At 44.5% G+C, this 26081-nt stretch overlaps 1 protein-coding gene across 1 annotated transcript in view; it reads right to left on the bottom strand.

Moving 5' to 3' along the window:
• The window catches only part of FRMD4B (FERM domain containing 4B), a 214848-nt gene that overhangs the window by 49432 nt on the left and 139335 nt on the right, over positions 1-26081 (bottom strand). The window contains exons 8-11 of the mRNA XM_030205557.1: positions 22108-22191; positions 13351-13416; positions 10950-11007; positions 7426-7512 (exon numbers count right to left, since the gene is read on the bottom strand). Of these exons, the coding sequence (XP_030061417.1) occupies positions 7426-7512; positions 10950-11007; positions 13351-13416; positions 22108-22191 (295 nt within the window). The remainder of the gene's footprint in view (positions 1-7425; positions 7513-10949; positions 11008-13350; positions 13417-22107; positions 22192-26081) is intronic.

Below are 26081 nucleotides of genomic sequence, written 5' to 3'. Positions count from 1 at the left end.
TGGCTTTTTTTTTGTTTGTTTGATAAGTATGTTCTAATGTAGAATCAATTTTCAGGTCCTGCAAAGTAGGCAGCTCAAGCCATCAGCTATTCTTTCAGTGCAAGTTATATGATGGAACAATTGTAATAATGTGCTGCTTAGGTATAGAGCAGCTATATTATGCAAAATTCTATTTTTATTTGCAGTCTTTCATCAACCTGCAAGAACAGCCATCTTTTAGCAACTGGGACTGTGGGAAAATCATAAATCTTCTGGTCTCCTCCCCTGCAATTTAAAATACTGCAGGGGTGGAGGCCAGAAAATATTTATAGAACAGGTGAGGCAGAGGCTCTATAAAAAAAACATGTAAATAGTTTCAAGCATGGTCAGCAGAAATTGTACCCAGCCACACCAGTCTCAGTTTTTCCACTTAGGAAACGTGAGCAGATATAAATACTTAAGGCAAGCAAATATTCCTTCATCATTATAAGTATGAAGGACCATACAGCGCCATGTATAGAGGGTCAAGTTGAGCCAGTGCTGGTTTTACCACACTGCGGGGGTCTTATACTAAGCCGTGGTAGCATTTTTAGCTCACGGTAGAAATCAGCTGGCGGTAAACGCCGAGACACCCACAGGAATATAAATTCATTTATCAAAAGAAAATATAATAAAAAAGTTCCTTGATAAAAAAAAGTTAACATAAAATGAAAGCGAAATCACTTACAATCTATAAAATCTGTAAAAGAAAAAAAACAAAAAATACAATAAGCAAAAGGAAAAACTAAACACAAGTGTTAAATAATTCTCTTGGGGCTGCTGCATTGTCAGCCCCTCCCCTCTCCCATCATGTAAAAAGCTACATAGGACCGACTTCAGTAAAAGGTGCTCAAAGTTACTGGGAAAAATTCACACTAAGTGCTATTCCATAAAGGGTGAAGTGGGCTGAGAATAGCGCTTAGCGTGGATTCCCGCATTCAAAGTTAACTCACGCCTGCTGAAACCTGGTGTAAATCCTGACACATACGTTAGGTACATAAGAACAGTATCTATAACACTGTGCCTCAAGGTGTCTAAACTTCACAGGCTTCAGTTTATCCAACCTGGGCAGAGGAATTTCTGGGGCGGGGTTTGTACTTATTTCACATTTTATAAATACGCGCATTAGAGTATTTTTTAAATATAGTTTTTAGGGCTGTACTGAATATTCATATTTGGTTCGATTGGCTCCGAATACATTATTTGTATTCTGCCAAATAGTGATTTAAATTTGAATACAAATAATCTGGGGCTCTACTGTGCAAAATCCTACTGAAATAAACACTTGATTTCTCATTTCACGTTACTTCTTTTATTACTTGTTTTTATGTTAAAATGAAATGCCCATTATTTGAATTTGGTATTCGTATTCGGCTGAATAATATTTTTCATTATTCGTATTCAGACAAATAGTAAAATATGCTATTCGGTAAAGCTCTAATAATTTTTATTAAGCGGTCAACAGAAAACAACAACCCAGCACTGAACGAATACGTTCAGGTAGCCTGATTATTTCAAATATTATACAATCTAAAGGTATTGAAGATAATAAACAGCAACAACAGAAATTAACCCAGGCAACAAACATTATATTTTAACTCCCCCCCCCCCAGGGCCACAGAGAAGGGAGGCAAGATTCCCCAGGCACGGCTTCCAAGGGATGCCCAGCGCTGGGGTCTGTCTCTCTCTCTCTCCTGCTCCTGTGTGTCAGGACCCAGGTAATTGCATTAAAGCGATGGCCCAGGTCCCGGCATACAGAAGCAGGAGAGTGAGAGACTGAGGGAGAAGCAGACGCAGGAAGGTAAGGGGGTGGGGGGTGGCGGCTGCCCGAGTGAAGGGGGAGTGGAGGGCAGAGGCAGCCGCAGCTCCGTCTCTCGGTGGCCCTGCTCCTCTCTCACTCTCCAAACCTAACCCCCCCCCCATAAAACCCTCTACGTCCATACGCATCAAAAATCCAGACCACATCGAGTCTGGCTGTGTTTTAGGGGCCCTCGTACTATGCTGCGGTAAGCTCTACGCACGTGCAGCACGCGCCCAAATGAGACTACAGCTAGGTCAGCACGCCCTCCTGATGGTAATTTCAGATTTGGCGTATGCCCATGACTCATGGACAAATTATTTCCTCATACGTGCGCCAGTTCCAGCGGCAATCGGCACTTTGCGTGTGCTGACCGGTCATCACACATGTAGCGCATGAGCCTTTACCGCTAGATCAACAGGTGGTGTTAAGGGCTCAGGCCGGTTTGGAGCACTGCTGGTTTCATTTTTACCACAGGCCATTTTCCTGTCCCATTAAAAAAAAAAGTCCTTTTTTTGTAAATGCGGTAAAAACTGGCCTGGCGCACACCTAATACATGTGCCTACGCTACCACAGGCTATTTTTTTACCGCTGCTTAGTACAGAGCTGCCAAGTTACCCATTCCAGGAGGGAGACTGTTTGGCTGGTCCTGGATTTCTGCCAACCTCATCCTGGTGCATTATGGTACCTGCAGCACTGATTTCAATGGATAGAATCATGGACTACAAGTCCCACACTGCTTTTTAAAACCAGGACCGGCCAAAGAGTCCTGGAATGGGTAACTTGGCAGCTCTGTTAGTAAAAGGGCCCCTTAGTGCATGAAATAAACCAGCAAATGTGTGGATGCACGAGGGCAGGTGTAAAGGTACTTCACTCAAGGTAATTTCAAAATAAAATACTGCACATACTTACTTCCCATTTAAAATTCTGCAACTTAACACACAGTTCTGTCGTGTAAATTACTCTGTTAAAAATTTTAGATATGTTGATTCCATAAATTTTAGACGGCTGTGTTCCATATCAGCTTTTGAAAATAGAACTCAGTATGATGAAATGGTTATTTTTTTTCCCTGAAATACATTCCAAAACTCCAGAGGGAACTATTTTTTACAACATCCATCCACTGTGCAACCCAGGGATAGACTTACTGAAAATCCTGCAAAAAAAAAAAAAAAGAAAAAACAGTCCAAACTTGTCGCGTGAACTGAACACGGGAAGCACCGTTTATGGAGTTGTTGTGGGGAATAAAATATAAACAGTTTAAAATGTTTCAGATACCGATCAGTTGATATATTTTTTTTCTAAAGACAGTTCATCTGCTTGCTCTTAAAACGAGCGATGATATACTCTCATGGAAACCAGAGTTTTGCTTTTGTGAATCTTCTCCCCAGTTAAAATCATCTTCTGTTGGCAATGATGTCATTTCCATGGAAACAGGATGTGATGTCAGACCCAGGATCCCACTTCACCTCAGATGAGTTACATCATGTGTGCAAACAGAGGTGTCTGCATTCTAGTGGACCACGAGCTATCCCTTGGGCAAATAACCAGCTGTACTGTGTCTAAATATTTTGAAAGCTTTACTTCCCCGCAGCTAGAAGAATATTCAGGTTCTCTTTTTAACAGCAGCTCTCGGGGACGGAGTTTTACCTCCAGAAACCAGTAAAAAACATAGAAGGAAAAGCAACTACTGCTGCAGGAGGACATCTAGCCCCCCCTTCCCTCCCCGCACTCAGAGATGTAGCCCCTGGTGTTTGTACAGCACATACACATTTTGAGTGTGAGCCTACAGAGCATGTATGGAGGTCACGAAAACAAACGTAAATATACTCTGTGGTTTATGCAGTCATATGTTATAAAGACAAAATCACCGCAAAAGATGAAAGGGCCTGACATTGAAACTAAAGAATCTAAACCTGTCAATATTTATTTAGGAATAAATACAAACAGAAGGGAAAATTCTCACCAGACAAGCAGGTTGCATCCTGTCAGCCACCTTCTGGTTGCTGTCCTACAAAGTAACTAGCCATCAGCAAACCAGGAGCTTTAAGGCTACCCAGGAAAGGCAGGGAAAAAAAAAAAGCACTTGAGGCTGTGCGTCAAGGAGTAAAGAAGCAGCCACTGACGGAGATAAAATAGGCAAATGTGTTTTTCTCTGCTTCAAAAACAAACCTTGGTGGCTTTTCCTGCTCCATTTGCAGCTGCAGTGTCCACTCTCCCTCAACCTTTGTCTCCCTGTGCTAAACTGCAGGCGGTGCCTCCATTGTATGCAAATTACTCTCATGCATAAATATGAGCTCCTTATACTCTTCTACTGTCATCAACTATACTTTAAAACTCTCAATTACTGTGATGACTATTACACTGTAAATTACATGCTTTTCAAACTTTATGCAATTTTATTAAATACTACTATATCAAACATCCATTAAATGTATCTCTCAATCATAACTCTGACATAAAATATATAAATACTTCTTCTATCTTATCACCAGGCTATCTTTATACTTTTAATATTTTTTTATTTTTTATATATGCAGTGCTCAGTGTTTGTTATGGTTCTGATTTACCATTATATGTGGTAACAACGTGCAGCCCAATAACCCATAAGCATCATTGCACTGTGCCTGCCTATTATTCCTTTTAATGACATATAAGTATGGTGTTATACAGTTTTTAAATGACGACAGGAACAAGTTGCACCTATCTTATTTTGGCGTGTTGGAATCCAATGCTGGGTTTCTACCAGACTGCAGCTGTTGACACCCTAGTGATAGTGCTGTGATGTGGTATAAAATCGGCGTTCCGTTGTTATTCCCTACATGGGGCCACGTTTCACCATGTCAGCATTCTCAAGGGAACATATCTGTAAAGCGGGAGCGACACTGTCACAAGCACAGGGAGGTGCTTGTGACAGTTTTGCTCCTGCCGTCATTTAAAAATTGTACAACAGCATACTTATATGTCATTAAAAGGAATAATAGGCAGGCAGGCAGGCACAGTGCAATGATGCTTATGGGTTATTTATTTATTGCATTTGTATCCCACATTTTCCCACCTTTTTGCGGGCTCAGTGTGGCTTACAATATGAAATAAATGATGGAAATACAATTTGTTACAAATTGGTTATGGATTACATTGTGCAGAGTTATGCGAGACAATCGAAGTGTCGTTAAGGAATGTAACAATGGAACACAAACATTGAAACATTGGAAGGAGACAATGGGAGCTTAGAGGGCAATATTAAGGCATAAAAACATATGGTATACATATTTCTGTGAGTAAAGGTATGAGTGATGTGAGATTACGGGGGATGAGAGTTCAGAAGTGGATGTATGATGCATTAATGAACAGTAAGTGTGGACTTTATGTGTTTTGGCTCTTTCCGTAAATTTTTTCAAAAAGATGGGTCTTCAATAATCTGCGGAAGGAAGCTTGCTCGTGGATCGTTCTTAAGTTGCGCGGCAATGTATTCCAAAACTGCGTGCTCATGTGAGAAAAGGTTGACGCGTGTAGCGTCTTGTATTGGGCTGCACGTTGTTACCACATATAATGGTAAATCAGAACCATAACCAACACTGAGCACTGCATATATAAAAAATTAAAAAATACTGAAAGTATAAAGATAGCCTGGTGGTAAGACAGAAGTATATCTCCAAAACCAGTCAAATTAATAGATCCCAAACAATAGTTGTGAATATAAAATATATAAAATCCACTTGTCTCTGTTCATTGCTCTGTAGGTTCTCTGGAACATTCTAACGGTCCCAACTGAGTATAAATGGTCCTTCCATATTGGTGATTCCTAGATCACTCAAACAAAAATCAGTCCTTGAATGTAAAAAATCCTTATGCCGATGGAATTCCAATATTAACACGTTCAGGTGACTGCAACAAATCCATCAATGAGACCTGGACTGAAAGTTGAGTAACTTAGGGGTCCTTTTACTAAGGTGCATCGAAAAAAAAGCCTGCGCTGGTGTAGACGCGTGTATTGGACGCGCGCAGGTCCATTTTTTCAGCGCACCTGCAAAAAAGGCCTTTTATTTTTTGGCCGAAAAAAAATTGGTGCACGTCCATTTTGGGCCTGAGACCTTACCGCCACTCACTGACCTAGCAGTAGTAAGGTCTTATGCATTAACCGGGCGGTAATGGTCTACACGCGTACAATGCCGATTACTGCCTGGTTAGCGCCGAATACCGGAAAATTTCTGGCGCGCTTAGTAGATACGCGTAAAACATGAAATTATCGCCTGGGCCACGTAGTAGCCGGGTGGTAGTTCAAACGTGTATGCACCTACGTGGCTTAGTAAAAGGGCGCCTTAGATCTCAAATTCTAAATTCACCTTTAATTCATCCATTGACTCTGGTAGAACAGCCTGACCAGCCTTTTGTGTCCAACCTGCTTATTTTTGAAAGAGAAGGGCGCTCATCTTCCGACACAAATCGTGAGATGGGCGGCCTTCTCTCAGGGCTGGCCAAATCGGCATAATCGAAAGGCAATTTTGGCCGGCCTCAACTGCTTTCCGTCGCAGGGACGGCCAAAGTTCAAGGGGCCGTGTCAGCAGTGTACCGAAGGAGGGACGGGGGCGTGGTTAACAGATGGCCGTCCTCGGCCGATAATGAAAAAAAGAAGGGTGGCCCTGACGAGCATTTGGGCGAGTTTACTTGGTCCCTTTGTTGATGACCAAGCCTTGAAAAGGTGCCTGAACTCACCAGATGACCATTGGAGGGAATCAGGGATGACCTCCCCTTACTCCCCCAGTGGCCGCCAATCTCCTCCCACCCAAAAAAAATTTTTTTTTAACTTTTGCCAGCCTCAAATGTCATACCCAGCTCCATCACAGCACTATGCAAGTCCCTGGAGCATTTTTTTTTAGTGGGTACTGCAGTGCACTTCAGGCAGGCGGACCCAGGCCCATCCCCCCCCCACCCCCACCTGTTACACTTGTGGTGGAAAATGGGAGCCCTCCAAAAACCACCCGAAACCCACTGTACCCACATCTAGGTGCCCCCCGTTACCCTTTAAGGGCTATGGTAGTGTTGTACAGTTGTGGGTAGTGGGTTTTGGGGGGGGGCTCAGCACCCGAGGTAAGGGAGCTATGTACCTGGGAGCAATTTGTGAAGTCCACTGCAGTGCCCCCTAGGATGCCTGGTTGGTGTCCTGGCATGTGATGGGGACCAGTGCACTACAAATGCTGGCTCCTCCCACGACCAAATGGCTTGGATTTGGCCGGGTTTGAGATGGCCGCCCTTAGTTTCCATTATAGGTGAAAACCAATGGCAGCCATCTCTAAGGGCGGCCCAAATGTTGAGATTTGGCCGTCCCCGACCGTATTATCGAAACGAAAGATGGCTGCCCATCTTGTTTCGATAATAGGGCCGTGTACGCTTCTTTATGGGGCCATCCCTAGAGATGGGCGCCCTTATAGATGGGCACCCCCATTCGATTATGCCCCTCCAAAGCACCCACAGAAACAAGTTACTTATGGCCTTTGTCAGAAAGAGCTTTCACCTCCCATCCCCCTTCTCCACTGTACAAATGCTGCCACTGAACCTAAAAATAAAGCTGCAAAAAACCCTGTACATTGTGAAAGAGAGGCGCTTACCTTCCTGGGCTTCACTTTGTCTTGTAAGTCGTACTGGCCAATTCCCTTATAACTGATCCCGAGCCACCAAGGAATTCCCTGCTTGTCCTGAGGAATAAAGGGGGTAGCAGCACCATCACCCCAAGTGTGAGGACACAAGAAGCATTCACACAGATGAAGTAATATTTGCATAGACTTTCCTTCAAAAGACAGCCGCAAGTTATAATCGTATATTGTTTAGATATATACAATGGGCAAAACATTCAGCCACCAGCGGACAGCGTGTTTGCCGTCCGCCACTGGCATTAAACCTGGATAATCAATGCCGAGCGTCACACGGCAACCAGCATTCTAAATCCGGATTTATTTTGGCCGCTAAAATGTTAACCGGCTATGCTGATATTCAGCACTAACCGGTTAACTTTTTAACGGACAAAGATAGGCCTGCTATTTAAGTGGCATATTTTGACCGCTCAACATAGCCAGTTAGGCGCTGAATGCGCCTAACCTGCTAGGTGCTAACTAAGAATACTGGCAGTTAGGTTCTTAAATACTATTTAACCGGCCAGGAATGGCTCCTGGCCAGTTAAATAGTTTAGAATATCAGGGGGAGGGAGTGGGGGGGAATATGCATTAATTAATTTAAAAAAAAGACCAAGGTTGAACAGTGTTTACTCATAAAATGTTAAAGCAAAATGTAATACTGTACGTAAAAGATTATGATTCATCTTTTCTGTCAAACTGTTGCTAATTTTGACAGATGTTTAGAAGGAAGTAGGCAGTGGCTGCAAGGACCTGGCAGATTAAGAGATTCTTATCAGAGGAGAGATCATGTCTGTAAAAAAAAACAAACACCCAGCATCTTCCCTTTCCTGTATTTTTGCTGAATATGCAATGTTTGGTCCGTTTTTATCAAAGTGAACATGTTGTTCATTCAAGTGCTCCCTGAAGGGTTCCGTTCAGCGGGAGGACAAGGGGTGGTCCACTCCCTACCAGTTAATCTTATAGCTACTGGGCCCGATATTCAGCTCAAATTAACCAACAAGTCTGCCAAGGCGGAAGAACACTCTAATCCCACGGAGAATGCAAACAAGTCTGAAAAAGTGGGAATTGGGACTTTGGCTTCCCAAGGACAAACGACGAGAAGTTGAGAATTTCCCAACTGAGAATTTATTGATACATGCAGACTTGGCACAGAATCTTATATATATATATATATATATATATATATATATATATATATATATATATATATATATAATATGTATTTTTATTAGACTCCTGAGGCAGGCCCTACGGTCGAAACACAGTACTGTGTCGAATCTGCATGTATCAATAAATTCTCAGTCTGGAAATTCTTGAGTTCTTGTCATTTGTCCTTGGGAAGCCAAAGTACAATTCCCACTTTTTCTGACTTGCTCTATTTAACCAGCCAGGAATGGCTCCTGGCCAGTTAAATAACACGACAGTTATCTCTTCTGAATATTAGCGCGATATAGCCGGCTATCCGCGAATATTCAAGCGCTGGCCGGCTAAGTTCTGCGGACAGAGGGTTAATTGACTTGCCCAGAGTCACAAAAAGCTGCAGTGGGAACTGAGCCCAGTTACCCAGGTTATCAGGCCGCTGCACTTACCACTGGGCTAGTCCTTCATCCTTGCTACCCAAAGCATTCCCCTTAATCAGAGATGGAGAAAGGGTTGATTGTGCCCCCCCCCAACCATGGCTGCCACTGCAACTGCTGCTGCTCCCCCTTCCCAGGGCCCCCTGTCGCTACCACCCCTACCTCAGTGATGAATACAGGCCTTCCTCCACAGGCCCGCACTCCACTGGTGCCGCATCCCATGCCCTCCGATGACTTCCTGTTGGAAGGAGTCAGAGACTCAGTGCTGGACGGCCAAGCTGGCATCATTGTAAGCAAGATACAAAATGGTGCCAACCCCCCTCCAAGATTATCTTGTTTACTATATTCTGTCGGCCCTGCCCTTAATCAGAAAACCCCTGACCGATATTCAGGTAGCGGTGGTCAGCATTTTCCATGACTGCCATTGACTTTATCCCCCATATTCAATGCTGGGCCATGTCCAGACACTGGCATTGAATATCCGAGAATACGGGACCAGATAAAACCTAGTGCAATATTCAGCACTTAACTTATAGCATAAAGATAGGACTGAGTTTTATGTGCTCCTGTTTATGTGGTTATTTTAGCCGGCACAGTGTCGGATAAAATAACCCCTGGACTTTTATCTTTTCCCCTAAACCAACCTCTCCTCCTCCCCCATTCTCTATTTCTGTGGATAACACTCTCATCCTTCCTGTCTCATCAGCTCGTAACCTTGGGGTCATCTTCGACTCCTCCCTTTCCTTCTCTGCACATATTCAGCAGACTGCTAAAACCTGTCATTTCTTTCTCTATAATATCACCAAAATGACTGGCTTCCTATCCGTTTCCACATACAGTTAAAACTCCTCTTACTGACCTATACGTGCATTCACTCTGCAGCTCCTCAGTATCTCTCCACTCTCATCTCTCCCTACATTCCTCCCCGGGAACTCCGTTCACTGGGTAAATCTCTCTTATCTGCACCCTTCTCCTCCACTGCTAACTCCAGTCTCCGTTCCTTTTATCTTGCTGCACCATAGACTTCCTGAGCCGGTACGTCAAGCTCCATCTCTGGCCATCTTCAAATCTAAGCTAAAAGCCCACCTTTTTGATGCTGCTTTTAACTCCTAACCCTTATTCACTTGTTCAGAACCCTTATTTTATCATCCTCACTTTAATATTCCCTTATCTCTTGTTTGTCCTGTTTGTCTGTCCTAATTAGATTGTAAGCTCTGTCGAGCAGGGACTGTCTCTTAATGTTCAAGTGTACAGCGCCGTGTATGTCTAGTAGCGCTATAGAAATGATAAGTAGTAGTAGTAGTAGTCATGGGATTCCGGAATCTTGCTACTCTTTGGGATTCTGCACGGAATCTTGCTACTCTTTCTCCTTATCTGGCCTGCTTGTGTGTTCTGATTAGACTGTAAGCTCTGTCGAGCAGGAACTGTCTCTTCATGTTCAAGTGTACAGCGCTGTGTATGTGTACGTGTAGTAGCGCTATAGAAACGAGAAGTAGTAGTAGTAGACTTTGCCCCTGGAATGCCCTTTGGATTTTATCAATTAATTGGACCTTAGTTGCCCTGGTTCTTTGGCTTGGTACCTTCCACTCTTTTTGTCTGATTGACCATTTGCTGTGGAGGGTTTGTTTTCTTCTTGTGTCGCATGCCCACAAAATAACCAGTTTTGGTTTAGGTGCTAACCGGGTGTTTTCAGTGGAACTATCTGGTTAAGTGTTGCTGAAAAAGCCCAGTTAGCCCCGGACAACTGATTTGTCCTCTCCTGGCTGTTTAAATTGTTTTGAATATCGGGCCCACTGTGTCTTGTCACAGACTTTTTGGTGCACAAAGACACAACGTAAGCTCCACGTGAATGGAATCACTTTCACTTTTATGCTTCTATTTTAGCGTTTGCGACAATAACGCCATCCACCAGTATGGACTAACCTTTACTCCATAGTAGTGGACACCATAGGTTGGAAGAGCTTCAACTATTGTCATATACCTGTTAAAAGAAAGTGTGGCACACCTGAGGAAAACATCTCCTGACCACCAGCACAACAGTCACACTTCCCGCCATTGTGTGAGACGGGTTTCAGCAGATATAAAATGTGTGCGTGAACTCTACTGCAGTGTTTCCCCAAGTCCAGTCCTACAGTACCCCTTGAACAGTCAGGTTTTCAGGATATCCATAATCAATATGCAAATCTCTTTCATGCATATTCATTGTGGATATCCTGAAAACCTGTCTGGCAAGGGGTACTCCAGGACTGGACTTGGGAAACACTGCTGTACTGTACGTGTGTACATGCATTTCTATCAAATACATATGAATTTGGGCTCCACAACTGTAGAAAAGCCCCTTTATACATGTAAAGCAGACTTTATCTCCCGGATTCTATATATGGCGTGCCGGGTAGTGAGCGTTAAATTGTGTGTGTGCAAATTTATGCATGATACTCAATTAGTTAACGAGCCTATTAGTGCTGATAATTGGTCGATAACCAATTAAAAACACTAATTGGCAACAATTGGAATTTACATGCACATCTTTTTAGGCATATTCTAAAAAGATCTGCATGTAAATTCCAGTGGATGTAGTCAAAAAGGGGGTGTGGCAATGGGAGGAGCGTAGGCATGTCCGGGCCATCAATCGAATCTATACGCATGGTTATAGAATTTGGGTGAACGCGCCTAGATTTAGGCCCAGGCATTTACACCAGCTTTTCACAGAAGTAAATGGATGCGCCTAAATTTAGGCACGTCCACCTGGCCTATGCGCTATTCTATAAACCGTGTCTAAATGTAGACATAAATAATGCGCCTAGATTTTAGTCGCCATATATAGAATCCGGCCCTATACGTAGAATAAATTTTATAAAATTACCGGGATCAATATTCAGACCATGGGAGTTAGCCAGGCTGCCTCCCCCAGCGACTGTCATTGAATTTCCCGGGGGGGGGGGGGGGGGGGGTTGGCTACCATACATACTGCTGGTTAAGCCGATATTCATCAGCTGACCTGCTAAGTAACAGCAGCCAAAGATAGACCTGCTAGTTATGTGGGTCTATCTGGCCACTAATTTTGGCAGGTCAGCCAATAAAAATTGGCACTAACCAGCTATGTCACGCGACATAGCAGGTAACCGGGCAGGCTGCTAAACGCAAATATTCAGCTGAGATAGCCGACTATCTTGTGCTGAATATTATCGCTCAGCCAACTTAAGGCGATTTAACCGACCAGGAGCTGTTCCTGGCCGGTAACACAGCACTGAATAAAAGGCAGACCCTCTACAGGGGTAATTCTACAACTGAGTGTTCACTGAGCTCCAATTTTATAATGGGATCTGGGAGCCAAGATATAACAACGTGAGTCAGCATTTATACGCTCATATTTAGAACCACCCACTGATGCTATACCAATAGCTGGCCTAAATGTGGCACATTAATATGTAACGGCATTAAGTGGAAGCCCCGCCTATGCTCCACCCATTTTGTACGCCCCCCCCCTTGCATTTACTTGCTAAGCAAGCTGCGTGTGTCAGTTATAGGACAGTTCTTAAATGTGGTAACTGCTAGTATTGTATAATTTTAGTGCACAAATGACTTAGATTTTAGGCACTAAGTTTACAGAATGAGGGGGTAAATATGTTAGATTTCTCCTCAAGTACTCTTCAAACTGGTAAGAGCATAGGATATATCATCATGGATCAAGCCAAAGGTCCACGAAGACCACCATCCTGTCTCCAATAGTGGCCAGTTGAAATGCTAGCACTGGAAACTCAGGGAGCAATACTGAGCTTGCAGCAGTCAGCAATGACTCCCATTTGGACAAGTTCCTGGAGGAAAAGTCCACAGTCTGCTATTAAGACAAACATGGGATTGGTAACATGGAATCTTGCTATTATTTGGGTTTTTGCCAGGTACTTGTGACCTGGATTGGCCAGTGTTGGAAACAGGATACTGGGGTAGATGGACCATTGGTCTGACCACAGTATGGCTACTCTTATGCTCGTTCAAAGTATGATTATTTTAAGTAATTTCTCGACCACTGCAAACATCCCTTCTGCTAGCACTCCTGTTAACAAAACCAGCTGCACACAGGTCTAAGATTCACTTCCAACAAGACATGACTTGCTCGTTCCAGTTCTCCAGAAGCTGTGGTTACCCAATCTTCTCTCCTGCATGTGGCTGCCAGTCTTTCCTCCAAGGATTGACTGTGCCGTCTACCGCAAATAAAATCTGTTACAATTTCACAGCTGCAAGCGCTGAAAAAATCCAGAACTACAAATTGCCCAACCACTTGTAAAGGTTCCAGAAGTCAGTGCAAAGCAAGTAATGTACTCACTGGACAATAGCCTGCCCTCTGGTGAGACCTTTCAGCTTTTTGCAGTACTCAATCACTCTGTCCTCACTGTAAAACAAGAAGGAACAAAAGCAAATCAAGTTCAGGCCCTGATCGGCTATGGAATTAGAAACCGATGAAGCAAATATTATTTCAAGGTTATGTATGGTTAAATCAATAGAAAGAAAATAAAACATAGAAAAGAAAATAAGATGATACCTTTTTTATTGGACTAAATACATTTTTTAATGAGCTTTCAAAGGTAACCTTCTTCTTCATAAGTACATAAGTAATGCCATACTGGGAAAAGACCAAAGGTCCATCGAGCCCAGCATCCTGTCCCCGACAGCAGCCAATCCAGGTCAAGGGCACCTGGCAAGCTACCCAAACGTACAAACATTTTATACAAGTTATTCCTGAAATTATGGATTTTTCCCAAGTCCATTTAGTAGCGGTCTATGGACTTGTCCTTTAGGAAACCATCCAACCCCTTTTTAAACTCTGCCAAGGTAACCGCCTTCACTACATTCTCCGGTAACGAATTCCAGAGTTTAATTATGCGTTGTGTGAAGAAAAGCTTTCTCCTATTTGTTTTAAATTTACTACACTGTAGTTTCATCGCATGCCTCCTAGTCTTAGTATTTTTGGAAAGCGTAAACAGACACTTCACATCCACCTATTCCACTCCACTCAATATTTTATATACCTCTATCATGTCTCCCCTCAGCCGTCTCTTCTCCAAGCTGTATAGCCCTAGCCTCCTTAGTCTTTCCTCATAGGGAAGTCGTCTCATCCCCGCTATCATTTTTGTTGCCCTTCGCTGCACCTTTTCCAGTTCTACTATATCTTTCTTGGTTATGTATGGAACCAATAGTGTACACTAGGGATCTGCATTCAATCGAAATGACATAGGAAATGACAACAACATTTACCAAGTAATTTTAAAGCCACAAAGAGGAAAAACCATGAGAATACTATTGACAACATTGTTGCTGAAACAAAAACAAAAAAAAACCACCACACAAAATCAAACCAAAATAACTTCAAATAAAATGAAAAAAACTCTGGACATGACACAGGAAACGAAACTACAATTTTTGGTTTGCACTACTGTAGAGTACAAATCAGGAGGTATCTAGGGACACAGCGAAGATGACACAAAAATAGTCTTAGATAATGTATAAAGGTCCTCTTTATTAAATGAGTTCAAACCAGTGTTGTTCAAATCGACTGCAGAAAGCCGTTATGTATACCCGGAGATCCACTGCAGGCAGAGATTTCAAGGGGTATGCTGGGGTGTGGTTTAAGTGAGCCTTGAGCAGGGCAAAAATCTACATGTTTATTATTATTATTGTTAGCATTTGTATAGCGCTACCAGACGCGCGCAGCGCATGAACACCTGACACAGAGAGACAGTCCCTGCTCAATAGAGCTTACAATCTAAAATAATACAGACAGACAAGACAATTAAGGGCGAGGGAAGTACTGGGTGAGAAAGAAACAAGGGGGGAGGCAGATGAGTAGTGGCTAGGAGCCAAAAGCAGTAGTGAAAAGGTGGGTTTTCAGCATAGATTTGATGTTTATGTTTTTTTAGTCTTGATATACTGTTTTTGCCAATAGGCAGATCAAAGCAGTTTACAAATAAAGGGCTCCTTTTCGTAAGCTGCAGTAAGCCCAATGCGGGCTTACCGCTCAAAACACAGGAAGCACCGCCAGGTTACCGCAGCAGCCCGGCGGTACTTCCCACCCCTAGCGAACCGTCATTTCTGGTGCTACAAAAATTTATTTATTTTTGTACTGCCGGGTTTACATGGGAGCCCTCACCGCCACCTCAATGGGTGGTGGTAAGGGCTCCCCTCCCCCGATATGGCCACGCGGCAAGTGCTTTACTTGCCGCGCGGCCGTTTCCTGCAGGAAGCCGAGACATCCCTTTTATCAGCTGTGGTAAAAGGGGGCCTCGGCGCATGTGTAAAACACGTGCCGACGCCAGTGCTTGCTCTGGTCATGGCTTTATAGGAGGAATTTAGGGAATAATTCTCATTAAACACCCATTGTTTTATTAATGAAGAAAAATAAAAATTGTGGCCTCACTGCTTTATTGGCTGCACTTAAAAGATTTAGGTTTGTAAAACTGGATACACGCACACGAAAGCGCCACTGCTTCCAGATGGAAGTTGCAACATCGCTGCAAAACGTTGACATTCCCACATGGAAGCTGCCGGGTTCATATTGCTAATATTTTCCATTTGTATATGTGTAAAACAGCTGTTCCTGCTATGCATGCTAGAAAATACGTGTGCACACCTGCATGTCCTCATAAAAGTATTTTAGGAAGGTTTTTTTTTTAAAATAAAGTAACTGCCAGAACTGAGCACATCCTGACCTGGATGTCTGAATTCCAAAGTCAACGTTCAGTGTTAAATGGGCCTTACTGTTCTTACGTTATCCCCTTCTGAATCATGGCCGCAGCTCCAAGTCATCCATAACATCAAATGTATTTAGTCTGAATGGATTGTTCTTTCCTGAATAACTTTTCAGTTTTAAAATCTGATAAATATCAACACAAGCTCAAACTGTTGAAACTTGACAAACTACAGAATGACAACTCTTTGGGTTCTAACCAATTCAAATCTAGAACACAGAATAAATAAAATGACATCAACAAATAGTTTGAAACGCCTAGATCTTTATTGTGATTAATATGGTATGGAAACATATGAAACCGACAGGCAAAGTCTATATTAAATAGGTAAACAGGCATTAGATTATAGTTTCTTAGCTCCTTATATTTCTATTGGTAATTATTTCTATTTTTTGGAATATGTTATCCTCTGCTGACGACAGAGTACTGTTTCAGATGTTAATTTATGCTGATGCCACCTAGTGGTTCATTATTATATCTCACCGTTTTCCTACTTCCTCTTGGTTGTCACCTTTAACCTTTGGTTGTAACACGGAAAGGCGGTATATCAAATGCACACGACCCATGGAGCTGCATTCAGAGGAGCTCATGGCATCCTTGAGACTTTTTCAAATGCAATATAGCAGACACAGACGTACTCATGAGCTTGAATTTGTGATAGTGAAAGTAAATCCAAAACCATTGCTGTCTAGTTTGACATGCGAGCTCCTTGGGTTGATCCAGTTCATACAATGCACCAGTTGTTGTAAATCCAGAGGTAAAAGCCCAGTTGAAGAAGAAGGAAGCAGATGACCATATTACACCTGTGACTGACCCAACCGACTGGTTCAGCAATATAGTACTAAAATAAAGCCTGAGAAGCTTAGAATTTCTACTGATCCTAAGTTTCTATACCTTTCAGTGAAGAGATCTCACCGTAGCATGCAAATACTGGAAGATGTCTTATATGAGCTGCCCAAAGCTCACTTGTTTACAATTGCTGATGCACGATTCACTCCTGCAATGTAAATTAGGGGGAATTTTACAAAGGTGCGCTGAAAAATGGCTTGCGGTAGTGTAGGCACGGGTTTTGGGCACGCGCCAATCCATTTTTCAGCGCGCCTGTGAAAAAGGCCTTTTTTTTCTGGCCAAAAATGCATGTGTGGCAAAATCAAAATTTTGGGTCTGACAGCTTACTGCCAGCCATTGACCTAGCGGTAAAGAACCCGGGTGGTAATGACCTATGCGCATCAAATGCCACTTGGTGCGCGCCTGTTCCACACGTTCAAAAATAAAAATTATTTATCAGATGCATGCCAAAAATGAAATTACCGCAAGAGCCATGTGGTAGTTGGGCGGTAACTCCATTTTAGGTATGATCAGTGCAATCATACCTAAACCTACACTACCCCAACTGCAAAGGGCTAAAATACAAAACATTTGCATCTAGCTTCTCCTACATGAGCGCACAACTATGGAATGAACTCCCGCATGCTGTGAGAACAATACATGACCATCTAAACTTCAGGAAATCATTAAAAACTCACCTCTTCAAAAAAAGCCTATCCCTCCGATCGAACATAACTCCCCACATCCAGCAACACAACATAATCAAGGATCATACTGGACAACTTACTATCATCATTCCCCTCAACCCAATGACGTCTGAATCACATCTACCTCATCTGACCACAACACACTCTTCAAAAAAGCCTATCCCTCCGATCCAACATAACTCCCCACATCCAGCAACACAACATAATCAAGGATCATACTGGACAACTTACTATCATCATTCCCCTCAACCCAATGACGTCTGAATCACATCTACCTCATCTGGCCACAACACAATCTTGTATTTGTTATCAACCGTAACGGCAAATGCCTTTACGGTTACTTCTAAGCCACATTGAGCCTGCAAATAGGTGGGAAAATGTAGGGTATAAATGTAACAAATAAATAAATTTTGGCACACGTTGGGCATGCGTAGACGCTTACGTGGTTTAGTAAAAGGACCCCCTAGATGAGAAAAGTCTGATGACCACATTCTGGACCAAAGGGTCCAGAATGGCTCTAACTACCATTTGGAGTATCTGTAGAACTAGAAGTGTATCACTGGAAGCAGTCTGAACATTTGGCTGGACTCAATGGAATTGAGTCAATAGCAGACGACATTCTCCCCATTGGCTGTGGAGACTCTGATGAGGAAACAGAGCATGGCCAGGATAACAAGATTTTAGCCCTAACGGATCACTGCAGATAAATGAAGCTATGGCTCAGTGTGAAGAAATTACAACTCAAGGTGAAAGAAGCATTTCCATGGATTTACAGAGCCTGAAAGCGGACCCAGTGAAGATTAAAGCCACACAGGATATGCCACCGCCTGCAGCTGTAAAATCAGTGCAGTTTTTTAGTGGGTTTGTAGTTTACGCTTTCCAAAAATACTAGGACAAGGGGGCATGTGATGAAGCTGCGGTGTGGTAAATTTAAAACGAATCGGAGGAAATTTTTCTTCACTCAATGCATAGTTAAATTCTGGAATTCGCTGCTGGAAAAGGTGGTTAAGGCGGTTAACTTAGCGGACTTCGAAAAAGGGTTGGACGGCTTCCTGGAGGAAAAGGCCATAGAATGTTATTGAATGGACGAGGGAATAATACAGTATTTCTAGGATGGGCGGGACAAATTGCTTGTTCTTTTGGCCGCTGTCGGTGACAGGGTGTTGGGCTCGATGGACCCTTGGTCTGTCCCAGCATGGCGATGCTTATGTACTTATGTACCTAGTGAAATGCATGCTGTATCTGTATAAGATATGTGAGCCCTAGAGAAGGCTTCTGGAAAAAGAAGCAGTTTAGCACTGCCTTCTAAAGCATGACAGCCAGCGCAGCAAATAAAGCTTGGTCACTGCTGCCCCTGTGCTGAGGTACTATGATGCCACCAAGCCCCTTGTAATGCAGAGTGATTCTAATGAAAAAGGGCTCGGCCTGCTGCTTAAAGCAAAAAGGTCGGCCTTCAGCTTTTACATCCAGGGCACTTATCCCATCTGAGCAAAATACACACAAATTGAGAAAGACTCTCTCAGCATTGTTTTTGCCTGCCAGAACTTTCATCATTCTCTCTATGGCTGAGACATAATTACAGAAAACTGACCACAATCCTCTGATAGCAATCTTCAAAAAGCAGCTATTGTGTGCACCCAGGCAATCTTAGAGCAGGTTGTTGATGCTGCACATTTCAACCTCAATGTTGTTTATAAACCGGGTCCTGAGATGTTTATAAGCGACACACTCTGCCAGTGGCGTTCCTAGGGGGGCTGACACCCGGGGTGGATCGCCGATGCGCCCCCCGGGTGCAACGCGACCCCCTCCCCCCGGCGAAACGCGACTATCCCCCCTCCCCTTACTCTGCTATCCCAATCCCTGGTGGTCTAGAGGTACCTCTTCGGGGCAGGAAAGAGCCCCCTCTTTCCTGCCCGGAGCTGCTAGCTGCCCTGCATCCTCCTGTCCTGTGGTGAGTCCGGCTCTCGGCGTTTCAAAATGGCCGCCGAGAGTTGAAGCAGCCTCGCGAGATGACAGGGGGGAGGTGAGGGCGTGGAAGGGGCAGCTCCCTCCAGCGAAACGACACCCCCCCCGGTGCATCTTTACCTGCTGGGAGGGGGGGGGGGGTGGCGGCGCGCGTCTGTCAGCAACGCTCGTTTCTTGCTCCCTCTGCCCTGTTACAGGAAATAACCCGTTCCGGGGCCAGAGGGAGCAGAGAACGAGAGTTGCCGACAGACGCGCAGCACCCCCCCAGCGGCGTGCACCCGGGGCAGACCGCCCCCCCCCCCTTAGTATGCCACTGCACTCTGCAAAGCCACTGCAGATAACCATTAGCAGGTCCAGTGCTGTACTGAGCATCTCAGGATTTTGGTAGGTGCAAAAAGAACAAAGTGACACTGCACAAGTCAACCAGGCGGATTATCTGAATGATCGGAGGCTGTATCAGATCATACAGCACTCTGCATAAGATGAGACCTTGCAAATACTGAAGATCAGGGCTGCCGAGAGACTGGGCCGGGCCCGGGGCAAGGCCGCCCCCTTTGAGGTCATCGTCGTCGCCGCCCCCCTCCGTCCACCACTGGGCCGGGCCCCCCTGAATTCAAATCATAGCGCCTCATCTCGACCTTGCTTCGTGTGAAAGAAGCGCAGCAGCGGCAGTCTGCAGATCACCTCTCTTCGGGCCTTCCCTCCCTGAGTCCCACCCTCGCGATCTGCAGACTGCTGCTGCTGCGCTTCTTTCACATGGAGTGAGGTCGAGGTGAGGCACTATGATTTGAATTCAGGGGGGCCCTGCCCAGTGGTGGATGGAGGGGGGCGGCTGGAGGGGACTGCGGCGCCGGGCCCCCTTGGAGGCCCGGGGAATTTTGTCCCCCCTTTCCCCCCTCTCGGCAGCCCTGCTGAAGATTATTGTCCTGGCTAGATGGCTGGACTTGAAGCAAACATCAGCTGAAATTAGGGAATTCTAGTTTTTCAGGAATGAAATAATACAGAATGGCATTTTATACACAGGGTTATCATAGCCAAATCACTGTGATCAGAGATGCTAATGTGTATATATTCAACATGCTACCAGCTTTACTGGCCTAACATAGAAAGTGAGATCAAAGAGTTTGTGAGTACTTATCCACCTGCACAGAGTACTTTTATTTTTATTTTATTTATTTTGGATTTTGCTCATACCTTTTTTTAGCAGTAGCTCAAGGTGAGTTACAGTCAGGTACACTGGATATTTCTCTGTCCCAGGAGGGCTCACAATCTAAGTTTGTACCTGGGGCAATGGAGGGTTAAGTGACTTGCTCAAGATCACAAGGAGCAGCAGTGGGATTTGAACCGGCCACCTCTGGATTGCAAGACCGGTGCTCTAACCACTAGGCCACTCCAATTATCCTCATTGGCTGTGGAGACCCATATGCACTCTGAACATGGTTACCTATTCATCATAGAATTATCTCTAAAAAGTTTTGGTTTTGATTCATAAGGTTTACAATGCCCATATCCTGGCTTACCTATCGTGTCATTTGCCAGCAGATTCTTTGACAAGAGCTCCCTGTTCTTCCCAGCTTTGTCTACTGGCAGTGCCTTCGCTTCATCAGGCTCACCTTGCCTCCACTAGATGCCGAATTGTCAGTGTACGGTTCTTCTCTTTGGAATGCTCTCTCTCCCTCCTCACCTTTACATCTGGAGACCTCCTGTGCTAGGCTTAAGACAAGTCTGCAATCCATTTATTTACTGAGGCATCTGGATGATTTTTTTTTATTTGCCTCTTTTGCACAGTGGACATGCCTTGTGGGAGTTTGCAGTCAGCGTAGTTCTGCACTTTGTGGTCTAATTTCCTGTGTCTATTCTCTTGTTGTTGTCTGTCCTTTATATATTGCAGTTCTTTTTCGGGCTTTTTGTAGAACGACCCTGGCCCACCCAAGCCCCTCCCATGGCCACACCCCTTTTTGGGTTGCGCGTCAAACACTTTGGGTGAGCAGCATTAAGGAATAGCGTGTATATCCAAATTAGTGCCAATTAACTTCAATTAATGACAACCAATTAGCACCCAACTGACTAATTAGTTTGCATGCGCGTCTGGGCTCCATGCCCAAATTTGGGCAACTGATACAGAATCTAGGGGTATGTACAATAAAGGAACTTCAGTCTTAACAAGTGAACTCTAGAGCAAAGAATCTCTTCATTTGTTTCAGAACTGATCAACTGTTTTTTAATTTATACAAAAAAAAAATTTCAACCCTATGGACAACAGTTCCCCAGACACTGCACATATAAACCTTCCTCAGAGAAAGTGCTTAATTTTTTTTTTTATAATTGATATTTTTACTGAATGTTCATTGCATAAGTAGTGCTCCATCCGGCAGGCTAGGCCTAAAGCCGGCCATTTTCCTGCCAGGTGGCTGCCTCTCCCTCAACACTCATGGCCAGGCCACCATCGCAGCTGGTTGTGTCTTTTACTGGCTCCCAGCCCCAGACCCCCAAAGCCTCTTGGCAGCCACTGGCCACCAGGGAATGGGTCAAAAATGGCCCAAAGAGGATCAGAACGCCCCTGGACCCTAAAAAACGGGTCCCAACATTAAAAAAAAAGAGCTGGCCCTGGACTATCTCCAGACCCTGAGATGGGTCCAGAAACACCTCGGACCGCCTCTGCAGCCCTGCGGAGCCACAAGCAGCCCCAAAAAGGTAAAAAAAAGTTATTATTTTTTTTAACCCTATTACACATAGAACAAGTCGCCGGTATTACAACTCTTGAAAACAGAGAGCTAATACATCATATTCACACTGCAACCACATACAAGATCAGTCATGAACATATACAGTACTTACCAATAAGCAAGGGAGGGGTGCTCCTGTAGCGTTCTGGTTGGGAGAGCAGGCAGTGCCTTTAAATCTTTTCTTGTGGTTTCATCGCTGAAATACAGAAGGATACAATGGAATACTTTCAGAGCCTCGGACATGTACTTCTGGCCACTGTAAGAGCATTGGCTAATGGAGTTAGCTTCAAATAGTACACTCCACATTCCAGTTGTCATGGAACTGTTACAGTGTTATTTTACAGCCATCTCACAAGACAAACCTGTATTTAAGGTGTCAGGTATACCAATATCAACCAGCAAGATGATGCCAGCAAAGTCAGTCAAACTCCGACCATTCATCCCAAATCAAATTCAATTGAAATTCTAGATCTCTCCCCAGATTCACTAGGGGAATCGCCTGAACATTTCAAACGGTACTGAAAAACACACACTGCATCATTCAGAGCAGGTCTGCCAGATTTTGCATTGCCTTCAGATTTCCCTTTCAATTAGCATCAAAAATAATGAGGAAAAACCTTCAAAAATGCTTTTTTTTTTTGCCCCCCAGGTTTCTCATCTCTAAATTCAGGATTACATATGAAACAAACGTAACCAGAAGAGGGAAGAGAAGCATCAGTCAAATTTAAAAATTGACAGAAGGCTTTCAACTGCAAATTACGGGACCCTTTTGCTAACTGGCGGTAAAAGGGGCCCTGCAGTGATTTGCTGCATGCCGAGGCCCCCTTTTACCGCTGCCCAGAAATAGGAAATTTTGGGCAGGGGAATGGAAATGGCCATGAAGTAAGTGAAACACTTGCCGCGTGCTCATTTCCTGGTAGAGCCCTTGCCGCTCCACCAGTTAGGGGCTCCAGCAGTAGCACAGCACTGGGCATGCTCCCTACATAAGCATTTTCTAGCACCTTATTTATTAATTATTTATTTAGATTTTGCTCACACCTTTTTCAGTAGTAGCTCAAGGTCATTCAGGTACACTGGATATTTCTCTGTCCCGGGAGGGCTCACAAGTTAAGTTTGTACCTGAGGCAATGGAGGGTTGTGACTTGCCCAAGATCACAAGGAGCAGCGGTGGGATTTGAACTGGTCACCTCTGGATTGCAAGACCGGTGCTCTAACCAGTGGCGTTGCGAGGGCAGCTGACACCCGGGGCGGGTTGCCGCTGTGACCCCCCCCCCGGGTGCAGCGCGACGCACCCTCCCCCCTCCGTAGCGCAACACCCCCCGCCCCGCCCGCGAGAACATACCTGGAAGGCGGTGAGGGGCGGGTGGGAGGGCCAATCCGCCGAGAGCACGCCGCTGGGGGGGTGTCGGCGCCTCGCTGGTTCCTTGCTCTCTCTGTCCCGGAACAGGAAGTAACCTGTTCTGGGGCAGAGAGAGCAAGGAACCAGCGAGGCATCGACACCCCCCAGCGGCGTGCACCCGGGGCGGACCGCTCCACCGCCCCCTCCCCTTCCTACGCCACTGGCTCTAACCACTAGGCCACTCCTTAGTTGCTGTGCATCAGAAACCAGAACTACCGCCGGGTACCTGAGCGATTCTGGCGATAGGCCCGATTTGGCGAGCGGCAACATGGCGGTACATGTACTGCTGCTTTGGAAAAGGCCTCTAAATGAACTAATCAATGCAATGCATGAGGGAGGACGGGGTGGGGGGGGGGGGAACAATTACTGCACTCTGGAAAAATTGTTTAATAAAAGCCACAAGCATAGTTAACGGAGCAATATCTCTGTGGGCTCGGATGACACAATACTACTGTATTTAAGATCCTGGAATGACAATGTTAACATAACCATGTAAGCCACATTGAGCCTGCAAATAGGTGGGAAAATGTGGGATACAAATGCAATAAATAAATAAAATAAAATTAAATAAATAAATAAATAAATAAATAAATAAATAAATAAATAAATAAATAAGACATTGGAGTCACATCAGCAGCTCCAGAGAGGGATGGTTAGTGGTTGGACCACAGGTAGAGCTGGTGCAAGATTACTGGGCACCCTAGGCAAACCACGTAGCTGGTTAGTGCCCCTGAATATCGCCGCTAACCCCCTAATTCTATAAAAGTCCTGCAGGAAGTCAGACTCACAGAAATAGAACGAAGCCTTGCGCCGGAAGAAGAGGACCTCGGCTGGCAGGGGTTGGGGTCCCCCGCCAGCAAAGGTAGGCGATGGAGGGTTGGCAGAGGGAGGGGGGTCGAGAGGGTCATTGGCAGGGGGTCCAGGGCCAAATCTACAGGGGCCCAGGCCCCCATGGCCCCACATAGCTACGCCTCTGGTTGGTGTAAATGGCCATGCCTAAAGTTAGGTATGATTCCCCGGCATAAGCACTATTCCATAAACTGGGTCTAACTTTAAGCGTGGCTTATAGTATAGCGATTTTTTCAGCATCGATTGTTTTAGTGCCATATATAGAATCTTGCCCTAACTGGCCATCTCCTAACCACTTAAGTTTGGGGCGGGTTGGGGGAGGAGGCACCTGCTTAGCGGGTTAGCGGTGATTTGCAGTCTGCTAACCGGCAAAGTAACCACATAAAGTTAGGACAGCAAAAAGGCTGTCTTAACTTTATGCACTAAAGTTTTCACTGGGTACCAGTTTGAATATTGGCAAATGCCCGGTTAACTTCCAGGTGACTACCGATACCTGGATATTCAATGCTGGGAGCTGTGCATCCTCTGGCATTGACTATCTGGGGTCAGTTCGGCAGCGGCTGAGAGCGGCTCAGATGTCGCATACTGCCACAGACTCAATATCAAGTGATACATGTTTTAAGAACATAATAACTGATGTACAAGGAACAGATTGTATAGCAGAACCTACGATACATATAAAATTGTTTATTAATTAAAGAGACATTGACCCGGAAAATGCCAGAAAAAGTTCATGAAGCACCGCATAGAAAACACTCACACAAGGCCAGATGGAGCTAAGGTTTTTTTCCATTCCGTCCGTCTGAGAAAATTCATTCACATATCCGACCCATTATTTGAACTTAACCAAGATTCAATTGGAAAGATTTACTATATTCCTTCATAGGTATTTGGGGAGCTCGTGAACTAATATCTAACCCGTTCAGATGACAGCAGAGAAGGAGCTCTCCATGACCTAACGCACACAAAGGCCGAAGCGTGATGCCGCAAAGACTTCATATCAAGTCATTTTGTTCATTAAATACAGCAAACATAATCGTGTGTTTGTGATGTTCACAAAGATTACGCAAATGTGCTTAACGAAACTGAAAAAAAATAATGGAAATCAGCTCATTGCCTATTCAGTACGAGCAAAATGTTGGCCCTTATTTTTGGAGCTCATTCATATGGAGATACAGCTTGTACACGGTTATAGGGAACACATTTAAAACCTGCTTTTAGAAAGCCCAGTGTTTGCATACGTATGAGATTTCCCACATTTAAGCTTGTAAACCTGATCCTTCCCTTACACGTAGCCAGCGCTTTAACCTACATGCGTATTCCCGGGGATGGACATATGTCGATTTTTGATGGAACCTCCAAATGCAACTCCTGTGTGCAGACTTAGTAGCATAACAGAAGAGCATCAGTGGGTTCTGCTTCTTAGATCTCATCCCTGGGTGAAGAACGGCAGCTTATGTTTGTTGTTAAACAGTAACTCATGAGTCACGCTTGGAAGGAACGAAGTGTTATTCAAATGAGCAGTTCCCTAAAATTCTAAGTATGAAGCAGAAGGAGCAGTGAAACTACCAGATACATCAGACCACTTCAAACAAATATCAGAAATGACATCCGAGAGAGCGGAAGCCACATTTTGGGTTTCTATCGAAAAAGCTAATATCATTGTTATCAGTGAATTTAGCTGCTGCAACCCCCTCTCCCCCCTTGCAAAATATATTTCTTGACCTGGTAGATCTAGTACACTCTTTTGCTCTCCAACTCAGATGACGCCAAGGTTGGATCTGACACTGTGACCCAGGAGCGTAGCCAGACCTCGACAGGAGGGAGGGCCAGAGCCC

Source organism: Microcaecilia unicolor, chromosome 6 (assembly GCF_901765095.1).
Source record: "Microcaecilia unicolor chromosome 6, aMicUni1.1, whole genome shotgun sequence".
Classification (NCBI taxonomy): domain Eukaryota; kingdom Metazoa; phylum Chordata; class Amphibia; order Gymnophiona; family Siphonopidae; genus Microcaecilia; species Microcaecilia unicolor.
The sequence above is the reverse complement of the archived record's forward strand: the minus strand, read 5'-3'. Positions and strand labels throughout refer to the sequence as shown.